Source organism: Ixodes scapularis, unplaced genomic scaffold, assembly GCF_016920785.2.
Source record: "Ixodes scapularis isolate PalLabHiFi unplaced genomic scaffold, ASM1692078v2 PGA_scaffold1__304_contigs__length_218370807, whole genome shotgun sequence".
NCBI classification, from domain to species: domain Eukaryota; kingdom Metazoa; phylum Arthropoda; class Arachnida; order Ixodida; family Ixodidae; genus Ixodes; species Ixodes scapularis.
In genome coordinates, this window is record NW_024609846.1 from 181138041 (window position 1) to 181149317 (window position 11277).

At 48.8% G+C, this 11277-nt stretch overlaps 1 protein-coding gene and 1 pseudogene across 1 annotated transcript; both read left to right on the forward strand.

The window, feature by feature from the left end:
- The first annotated feature begins 330 nt into the window (after positions 1-330).
- LOC115328857 lies at positions 331-1176 on the forward strand. Its single transcript, XM_040219412.1, has one exon. The coding sequence runs from the start codon at positions 331-333 to the stop codon at positions 1174-1176; it is 846 nt and encodes a 281-aa protein (XP_040075346.1).
- Positions 1177-1798: 622 nt separating this feature from the next.
- LOC121048197 lies at positions 1799-10540 on the forward strand (annotated as a pseudogene).
- The last annotated feature ends 737 nt before the right edge of the window (positions 10541-11277 follow it).

Genomic DNA, 11277 nt, shown 5'->3' on the forward strand with positions numbered 1-11277 from the left:
AACCGGACGGCGTTCGGTGCGAGTGGTTTTCTTCGTCGCCGACATGCATACAAATGCATACAAATCCTCGCAGCCCGATTAATCGCATCAGCTTATACTCATGACATCAGTGTGACCCAACGTAAAGAAGCTCTTGAACTACACTTACTGTCTGTAGCGTGGCTCAAGTCTGACTCATCATGACGTCCCGAACGAAGCCGGTACACGTGACAAGACACGTCACGCCTCGGCCATATAAGCCGCTGCCTTTCCTGAATGAACCTCTTTCATCACCCGACGTCTGGCCCGCTTACATGGTGGCAGCGGTGCCTAGCCAGAAAAACAGTCGAGATGTCGACCCCGTCAGCACTGCAACTACAGCTGCCGCCACCGAAGCCTTTGAACACCTCGGGCGACACATGGCTTGGATGGAAAACGTGGAAGAGTGAGTTCACATTGTTTTCTACAGCTACGCAACCGAGCAAGCAACCGAAAGTAGTGCAGGCAGCAACGTTGCTGGTGACTATTGGCGAGGAAGGCCGAAAAGCATACAACAGCTTCAAGTTTGAGACTGAGGAAGACAGAATTGATGTTAACACCCTGATTCGTAAATTTGAGGACTTCTACAGACCGGCCACCAATTTGACCGTCCAGGAATTTCGCTTTGGGTCAAGGGATCAGAAGGAAGGCGAGTCGTTCAGCGACTGGTTGACAGAACTCAGAATTTTAGCAAAAAGCTGTGAATTTGGAGAACTAGAAGAGCGTATGCTACGCAGCCGTATTATCCTTAGCATTAGAGATGAGGCCTTGCTGAAGAAACTGCATGATGGCAGAAAACCCTATCGGAAGACCGTCGAAATGCGCCGCGTTCCGGAGCAAAGAAAAGAGGAGTTCCGCAAAATAAGTGAATCGGCAGCGCACGACATTGCAGTGAACACCGTCGCAGCGAGCGTTAAACCCTGCAGTAGGTGGGGTTATACAGTGTACAGTGCCCACGCTTGGCCCGCGCAAGGAAAATCGTGCAACAAATGCGGAAGGCTGAATCACTTTGCTCAAGCGTGCAAGTCGCCGGAAACTTCGCGAGCAACAAGAGAAAAGAAGGCGAACAAAGAAAAGAAAAATCGTCGGGAACTGCGCGTAGATGACGAAGATTTCTTCTTGAAGGCTTTATCTATCAGCACAATAGCGACAGACTAGTGGAGCGCAACCGTCGAGATGGAGGGTCAGCTAATGACTTGCAAGTAGGACACTGGTGCAAATGGTTGCGTTATTTCGCGGCATGACGTGACGAGGCTCCCGGAAAAGCCTCAGCAAGCCTGTAACCGCTACGCTTACTGCTATCTTCGGTCACAAGACCACCTCGCAGGCCAAAGTAACGCTGCTGCTCTCCGGAAATACACACGAAGAAACATGCTTCGTAGTAGACCACAATGTTCTGGTGACTTTAAGTGGTATAGTTGCCGAACGTCTTGGGTTTATACGTCGTGTGCAGAACGTCCACTTCGAAGAGCTTTACCCGCCAGCACAACCCTTTGCAGAAGACTTCAAGGGACTCGGACAGCTGAAGGACGTCGAGTACGCAATGAAGCTGAAACCCGGCAGCGTGGGTGTCGTCGTGCCGGCTAGAAGAGTAGCCGTGGCTCTTCCGGAAAAGGTGAAGGCAGACCTACAGCGCATGGAGGAGCAAGGCGTCATTGCAAAGGTAACCGAGCCAACGGAATGGTCTGGCCACATGGTCAGAGTTGTTAAAAAGGACAAGATACGCATCTGTCTGGATCTAACAGCACTTAACAAAGCGTTGTTACGTGAGCACTACCCCATGCCAACGCTAAAGGATGTCGCTTCGCGGCTTGCTGAGGCCAAGTTCTTATCCTCTTATATGCCGCGTCCGGATTTTGGCAAATCAAACTCACGGAGGCTAGTTCTAAACTCTGCACGACGAGCACTTCGTATGCCCTTTGGGATTGCTTCTGCGCCGGAAATCTTTCAAGCCGCAATACACAGACTGCTAGAAGGGTTGCCTTGTGTTGCGGTTGTGATGGATCATATACTACCGTGGGGAAAAACGAAAGAACACGACTATAACCTGACTCTGCTTTTGACGCGGTGTCGAGAACACAACTTCGGACTGAACCCCAAGAAGTGCATCTTTTTGCAGCAACAAGTCCGCTACCTGGGACACGTCTTCAAAACGCATAATCTGCGCCTCGACCCAGAACGGGTGCACGACATCCTGCAGATGCCGGAGCCAAAAAGAAACTGCAAGGAGCTTCAAGTTTTGCTCGGCACAATGAATTTCGTGCAGCGCTTTATTCCTAACATGTCAGTCATAACAGTGCCGCTTCGGGCCTTGCTACGTAAAGGTATAGCATGGGTCTGGACAGAAAAGCAGCAACAAAGCTTTGAAGCATTGCGACAGGCAATGATAAAGGCGCTGGTTTTTTTCCTACTTCGACCCAAAAAAGCCAGTCACGCTCTCGGTTGATGCCAATCAGTTTGGGGTTGGCGCCGGGCTTATCCAAGAGGGCCACCCTATCGTTTTTTCATCGCGCTCACTCACTGATTCGCAACAACGCTACACACAAATTGAAAAAGAGACGTTGGCGATTGTGCATGGCTGCACAAAATTTCACGATTACATCTTTGGCCAGGCAGGTGTGACAGTGGAAACGGATCACCGTCCTTTAGTACCAATTTTCGATAAGCCGTTTCATCAGTGCCCACTGCGGTTGCAACGCATGCGATTGTCCTTGCAACGCTATCCTATCAAATTGCAATACAAGCCGGGGAAAGAACTATTCCTAGCAGATGCTTTGTAACGGTTCTCCAGTAAAATCAAAATGCAAAAAGAAGCCGAACAGTTTCAAGTTAATGTGCTTGACTATGTTTCAGCTTCGGAGCGACGTTTGAAAGATCTACTAGCAGCTACCAACGAAGATCCTGCGCTCGTCAAGCTTCGTGAATTCGCTGAAACGACCTGGCCAGACTACAAGCAAGCTGTCCCAGAGTCGGTTCGACCATACTGGACATACCGAGGGGAAGTACACACGCAAGATGATCTGATGTTTCCCCGCAGGGTGCACCTGTGGAAGCAGGTGTTTGGAGAGTGGCGTCTCCACGGACCCCAAGCCCCGCAGGGGGCGCCTGCACATTAGGTGCTAGGTGCTTGGTGAGTAGCGTCACCACGGACCCTAGCCACATTGGAGACACCACAGACCTTGAGTAAAAAGTGGCTAAGACCCACCCACGTCTGGCTGTGCGTGGCGAGCCCGTGTCCGGGGAAAAGGGCATCCTGGTGGTTGAGCCGAGCCCGGGGTAGGTTTGGACCCTTCGGGGCCCCCCGGCTGAGGCAATAGATTACTTCGGCCCCCGCTTCTCGTAGACGGGAGTCCTGGTAAGGCCCGGCCAGGATGATTCAGTCTAGTCACCTTTTCTTCTACTATCCCCTCTGATCTTTCACTTTTACCTGTCCTGTTTCCTTCATTTCTTTCTCATTTCTCTTGCTCCTTTTTCTCTTTGCCTTGGCGGCAAGGGCTAAACTTGGGGGGCGACAGATACCTTTCTTGAACCACACTTGGTTATAGTTACTGGGTAGCACTGGTAGTGTAGCATACCCATCCAAGCCATACTTGCTATGGGGTGCTACCTACCCCCTTGTTGGGCTCGGTGGTGGGCGGTGCGCCACAGTTTCTGAAAACCTCCCCACTTTTATGGGTTCCAAGTCAAACCAACCTGATCGGCCTCTGAAAAGAGGCCGCACCGAAGTTATCATCCTAGACAAGACTCCATGTTTTCATTCCAATTACCCAAAGTTTTTGGTTTTTCACTCCGAAAGTGACAAACAGCTCTCAAAATTATCACCCTTCCTTGTTGCAAAAGTACTGGAAAGTGTTGTGGGAAAGAGCTTCAAAGCCAAAAAAAATGTCTTCTGGCGGTCTTCTGGTAGAAATTGAAACCAGCATGGCAGAGTACAGCACTCCTTGCACTGCGTTCACTGTCTGACCATAAGGTGTCAGTCACGCCACATCGCACACTGAATACGATCCAGGGAGTAATCTCCGAGGAGGACCTTCTAGAGACAACAGACATTGAAATTGCTGAAGGTCTTTCTGACCGAGGAGTCGTGGCCGCAAGGCGTATCTGCATGCGACGTGATGGGCAGGAAATAAGAATAAAACACATCGTTCTAACATTTGAAGCCGCCACACTTCCTGAAGCTGTCAAGGGTGGATACCTCCACTGCAGGGTTCGGCCGTATATCCCTAACCCCCGGAGATGCTTTCAGTGTCAGAGGTACGGACATGGCTCCCAGAACTGTCGCGGGAAAGCCACATGTGCGAAATGCAGTAAAACTGATCATAAGACAGACTCCTGCACAAACAGCGCACACTGCGCAAACTGCAACGAGGCCCACCCGGCATACTCCAGATCATGTAGAGTATGGAAAGATGAGAAAGAACTTCTGACTCTGAAAATAAAAGAAAACTTGTCATACCTGGAGGCACGCTGTCGTTTTGCTTTCTTGCGAAAGGGCGGCTACGCGCAGGTGGTGCAGCGGGGACATGCACCACTGAAGGTTGCAGTGGCTACCCAGACGTCCTTTGTGGACTACCGGAAGCCACTGCAGTCCCCCACGTCCAAGCTTAAAATCGAGCTGCCCGGGCGTGCAGTATCGGCTGGGGGGTCTACTGCCTCCTCCAGCCAGACGACCACCCCTCCCGCTCTCACGGGACAGCAGTCTGTCCCAGTTAGTGGGGAGGGAGCACAGACGGCATCCCCTTCACAGGTTGGGTCGGCAACGGCCAAGCCTGTCCGTAGCCCGCGATCCCCTTCAAGGGAGAGGGGCCCACGCTCTCAGGAGAAGACATCCTCATCCAAGGAGCGGCATAGTTCCTGTGCCACTCCAACACCCAAAGGGCAGGAACAGGAGGTCTCTGGCGCCTCCCTGCCTGGCACCTCCACCGCCTCTTTGGCTGGAGGTGGTCGTGGTCGACGGCCGACTCCTCGTGGTCAGAGCCTTTCCATACCATCCGGGAAGGTCTCGCCACAGGACTCAGAACCTATATATGAATGTACCCAAGCCTACTCTCATGCGTCTGACACAGACGACATGGAGTGGCAGACTCCCAAGGCCCGCCATAAAAGTAAAAAACAAGTAACAACCCCGAAGTAAGAATCTCCAACACATGGGTGCAACATTTCTTCAATGGAATTGCAGGGGATTACTTACTAACCTCGACGATGTTGAATATATTCTGCAGGAACACAAACCTGCAGCCCTGTGTTTACAAGAAACACATTTAAATGCCACACATACCAACTTCTTCCGAAATTTTACTGTCTTTCGGAAGGACCGCCTAGATGCTACCATTTCATCTGGAGGAGTAGCGATAGTAGTTCCAAGGCTGGCTGCTTGTATGGGGATACCCTTGCACACTCCTTTAGAAGCAGTGGCAGTGCGTGTTCTAGTACATAAAGCCATTTCTGTTTGTTCAATATATTTATCACCCTCACAAGCTATAACAAGGGCAGAACTTCACTCTCTTTCAGAGCAACTTCCAAAGCCCTTTCTTTTGATGGGGGATTTTAATGCCCACAATACCCTTTGGGGTGGGAATCTAACTGATGTTCGTGGGAAAATAATCGAATCAGTTTTAACTTCTCGAAGCCTTTGCCTTTTTAATACTGGTACTTCAACTTATTTTAGCGCCTCATCCTTATCATCGACCTCCATCGACCTCTCCATTGATAGTGCCTCGTTGCTGCCTGACTTCTCATGGAGTGTAGATCAGAATCCCTATGGTAGCGATAACTTTCCCATTGTTTCAAAAAGCACAGTCTCTTTTAAATCATTACAAACTCGAACTCCGCGTTGGAAGTTGGAAAAGGCTGACTGGGCCACTTTTAAAAAGGAGTCAGAGTTGCATCCAGATACATTAGCTAGCTTAGATGTTAATGAAGCCTGTGAAGTCGTGACTAATGTAATTGTCGAAGCAGCACAGCGCTCTATTCCAAAAACGTCAGGACGCTTACCATCAAAGCCAAAGCCTTGGTGGAATGAGGAGTGTAGCCTAGCTCGTAAGCGGCAAAACTGTGCATGGACAATAGTGCGCCGTTACCCAGCAGTTGAAAATCTCATTAAGTTTAGAAAGCTACGTGCTAAGGCTCGCAATGTAAGACGCCAATCTAAAAAAAAACCACATGGATGTCGTATGCTTCTTCAGTCAACAGTTCCACAGGCATAAAAGTCGTATGGGACAGGGTTCATAGAATTAGAGGGGATTACCGTGCATTTACTATCCCTCTCTTCACATTGGGTGGCAGCAGTGTTCCCACACTAAAACAGCAGTCAAATATTCTCGGTGAACACTTCAAGTCTGTCTCGGGATCTGAGCATTATTCAGACACCTTTTTAAAATACAAGGCTGCCAACGAGAAAGTACCAATAAAATATACCGGTGGTTCTAACGAGGCTTATAATCAACCATTTACCCTTGTGGAACTGATGATTGCCCTTGACAAGGGAAAGAACTCGTCCCCGGGACCAGACCTTATTCATTACAGTATGCTTTAGCATTTACATCCTGCAACATTAGATACCATCCTATTGTATTCTCACGGGTGGTGACCAAAAAAAAAACAGCAAATAAAAAGGAAGAAATAAACGTTTAATGTGGCGAACTTGTGCCAAAAATAAAAGGGTACAAAAGATAATAACAGAGCGTCGCGGGCGTCGAAGTCGGCGAGACAGCAGAGTCGAGCGCTGGAACGAAACTGACTCCTGCTTGCCAGGCGGAGCCGCTTTTGTACACGCGTTGGCTTCTGGAGCATTCGATGTAGAAGATTCGACGCGTAGAACATTCCAACCTCGAATCAGCTAGACGGTTCTCGAGTTCACTAGAACATCACATTACAATGTAAACAAAAATGCGTAGCCACGGCCAGGAATCGAACCCTGGCCATTCGCATGGGAGGCAAGCGCGATAGCCGTTAGGCTACGGCCGCGCTGCCTACTTGGCGCGCGGCAGTATTTTTAACTCTGTATGAAGCAGTGGAGCTTATCCCATTTTCTGGAAAAGGGCAATTGTGATTCCTTTGCTAAAGCCTGGAAAGGATCCATCATTACCCTCCAGCTACAGACCAATCGCACTCACCAGTTCCCTGGGAAAAACGTTTGAACGAATGGTGACCTCTAGATTGGTGTATTTTTTAGAGCAGGAAAACTTCTTCGACAAATTTCAATGTGGGTATAGGACAGGACGATCAACTGTTGACCACCTTGTTCGCCTAGAAAAAACGGTCAGGGATGCCTTTGTTAGCAGACAACATTGTCTATCTGTGTTTTTCGATATTGAGAAGGCATATGATACCACATGGCGGTACGGAATTTTAAGTGATTTAGTTTCAGCTGGAATTCGTGGGAAAATGCTAGCTCTTATCAAGAGCTTCCTCGATGAGCGCTCGTTCCAGGTAAGGTTGGGCACGACACTTTCTGAAACGTTTATCCAGTATGACAACCGACCCTTGGTGTTCCCCAAGGGTCGGTGCTGAGTGTTATTTTGTTTCTGATCAAAATAAACTCTCTTAAACAGGTTCTTCCCCGATCTCTCTCCTATGCACTTTATGTTGATGATGTGCAAATATCCTGCTCTTCGTGTAATTCAGCTATCTGTGAACGCCAAGTTCAACTAGGTATTAATGGAATGACACGTTGGGCAGATGAGAATGGTTTCCGTTTTTCAGCAGAAAAAACAGTCTGTGTTCGGTTTTCTCTTCGAAGGGCTATCATTGCAGAACCCACTCTAACTTTGGGAGGTCAGACCCTAAACGTACATCCTGAGCATAAATGTTTAGGGGTTATTTTTGATAAGAAACTTAGCTTCCGTAGTCAAATCTTGCAACTAAAAAAGAAATGCCTGCTAGCATTGAATATTTTAAAAGTTCTTTCGCACAAGCCCTGGGGAGTGACAGAAGGTGCCTGCTGCGTTTGTATCAGTGCCTTGTTCGATAGAAATTAGATTACGGTTGCATGGTGTACGGCTCGGCACGGCCGTTCACCATGCAACTTTTCTTCTTCGGATCTTGGACCCTGTCCACCACCTGGGACTACGACTTGCAATGGGGGCTTTCCGGACCTCTCCAATTCGCAGTCTCTACGCTGAATCTAATGAATACTCTCTCGGAAAAAGACGTCTGTTCTTGGGCTTTCAATATCACTTAAAAGTTCGCTCTATGCCTCGACATCCCGCACTCGAAGTGTTTCTGGACACGCGGTATGAAAGGACGTACCAGAACAAACCTTCTGTTATATTTCCTTTTCTTCTGCGCCTTAAATCCGAGGCCAAACATTTTGCAATAGACTTATCGAGTCCGGTAGCAGAGTTGCCCAGCCCAGTTGCACCCTGGAGCATCACACCTATTCCGATTAATTTTTCTTTTTCCAAGTATGACAAGAAGAATGTACCAGCGGAAGACCTTAGGCAAGAGTTCTTCCAAATCTCCGAAAACTACAAAATCTTTGTACAGTTTCACACGGATGGAACGAAGGAGAGCAGCAGCGTAGGATGTGCTGTAGTCGGACCGTCATGCAGCATTGTAACGCGGCTCAGCAACAAAGCCACCATTTTTTCTGCAGAGTCACATGCCCCACTGGTAGTTGTGGATACTATCATCAAAAGAAATATCAAGGCCGCCGTAATTTTTTCAGATTCTCTCAGTGCACTCCGTGCACTTGCATCCCTAGATAGATCAAAATATGCTTTTAATCTGCAAATACGAAACAAGATTGTAGCTGCCACAAACTCCAACATCACCATTAATTTCTGTTGGGTCCCTAGCCACGTCGGTACAGTCGGAAATGAGGAGGCCGATGAAGCCGCTAGAACATGTCAAGACATGGACGCAGAGGTTACCTGCATCCCATACCTGGATTACAGGCCGTCATTGAAAAAGTCTGTTAAAAAGAAATGGCAGGAGGAATAGGACACTGAAGTCCATAATAAACTCCATTGCGTGAAACCTGTTCTTTCTGAGTGGGCCAGTTGCCGACATAACGAGCGTTTTTATGAAGTTGTTCTCTGTCGCCTGAGAATTGGTCACACTCAACTCACACATGGCCTCCTTCTGCGAGAACAGGATGCTCCAATGTGTGAAGAATGTGGTGAAACACTCTCCGTCTTGCACATTCTCATTCAATGTCCGAAATATCATGAGGAGCGTCGCACCAACTTTTCACGGTTTTTTAAAGAACAGATTCCACCCAGCCATTTAGCTGGGAGAGGAGCCTCTTGTTTCTCATAACCAAGTTTTTAACTTCCTAAACAGCATTGGCCTATTACAGCACATTTAAGTTAGTGAATTTTCTTTGTATTGTCTGCACTTCATGAAAGATTTTAAAATCTCATATCATGCCTCACCTTTAACTAAATAGCACCGCAGTTTTTTCTTCTACCATTGTTCTGGCGCACTATGGCCTTAGCAGCCACTGCGCCATTAAAACCCAAAATCAATCAATCAATCAATCAATGGTCTGATGTTTCGCAGCAACAAGATAACCAGGCCTAGCTCCAAGAAAGTCGAAATCATGCGTCTTCTTCATGCGGCTCACGCGGGAGTGGAAAAGATGAAAACCCGGGCTAGGATTGTAGTGTTTGGGCCAAACATGTCTGCGGATATAAAGCAGTTTTCATGGCATGCAAGGTCTGTCAGCCTCAGAAGCCACGGAACGCCGAAATGCCCCTTCTGAGCCATGATGTCCCTACGCTGCCGTGGGAAGCAGTGGGCCTAGACTTCTCCTATGGCGGCCAAGAGTTCGCCGTTATCGTGGACTTCTACTCCTTTTTCTTTTACATTCGGGAGCTACAGCGCACCACCACGAACTCGGTTAATACGTTGTGCGCGAAGATCTTCTCTGTTCATGGACTACCTCTGAGGTTGGTCACCGACAACGGCCCTCCATTCACAGCAGAGAATTCCGGGATTTCCTAGAGAAGCTAGACATTACCCACGTCACCTCCAGTCCGTATCACCCACGCTCCAACGGCATGACAAAAAGAGCTGTGCAGGAAGCAAAGAAGCTGCTTAAGAAATGTTCCCTGAAAGTTGTCGACCTTTATTTTGCTCTAATGGAGTGGCGGAACACCCCTCGGGATGACATTCTTAAATCCCCTTCGCAGAGATTGGTGGGATGGCAGACACGAACCCTGCTTCCCGTGCCCACGAGCAACCTAGAGCTAGAGACTGTGCCGACCGAGGACGTCCACAACAGACTACAAGAGATCCGCCAACGGCAAAGAAGGTACTACAACCGCGGCGCCAGGGACCTGCCGACGTTGTCACGAGAATGATCTCGAACTACGAACAAGACAAACGAACATGGGTTCCTGCTACCGTCCTGAGACAAGCTAACACGCCTCGCTCGATGATCCTGCAGACCGAAGACGGCCGCGAAGTCCGCCGCACCTGAGTGCACCTCCGAGAGGTAGCGGCCCCGCACGACGCGGAACCTTTGAAGCCTTTGGCAACGAACGACGCAGCCCCTGCCACAGCTGGGGCTCGTTGAACCTCGGGAGCCTCCGACGCTCAAGACGTCGAAGAGCCTCCAGAACCTCCGAGAAGTTCAAGAGTACGTCAAGAACCTCGTCCGTACCCTCTCCCCGAGCGACATTCGGATGGAGGGGAGATGTAGCGTGGCTCATGTCTTGAGTCATCGTGACGTCCCGAACCAAGCTGGTACACGTGACAAGACACGTCACTCCTCGGCTATATAAACCGCTGCCTTTCCTGAATAAACCTCTTTCATCACCCGACGTCTGGCCCGCTCACACTGTTCAATCGAAGAATGCACTCTCGGGTATGCTTATCACCTAAATTCTACTATAACTAACCATACCCCCATGCCACCCTTCTTCCTCCTCCTGACAGAGTATCATCGCGCCTTGATCACAGTCAATGCATGAAGCGTATTGCTGGCAAAACACTTGCGTTCAACACTTCCTTTTTCCTCCACGCAATAGTCATTCGGAACTCCGTTCCCGACGACGTTGTGCTCATTACTAGGTTTCGCCAGAAAATCTCTACACATCCACTCACCGTGCTTATCTAAACAATATCAGTACTTTGTGTTTTTTACTGTTGTTATTTTGACTCTCCCTTTTTCATATTTTTTTGTCATTTTCAAGTGTCAAAGTGTATTCCAGTTTTCGTCTACTGCCCCCTTATGTAATGCCCCACCCGGGCACTTGAGGACAAATAAATTAAATTAAATGTCACGTGCGCATAGTTTGGGGCCGCACGCTC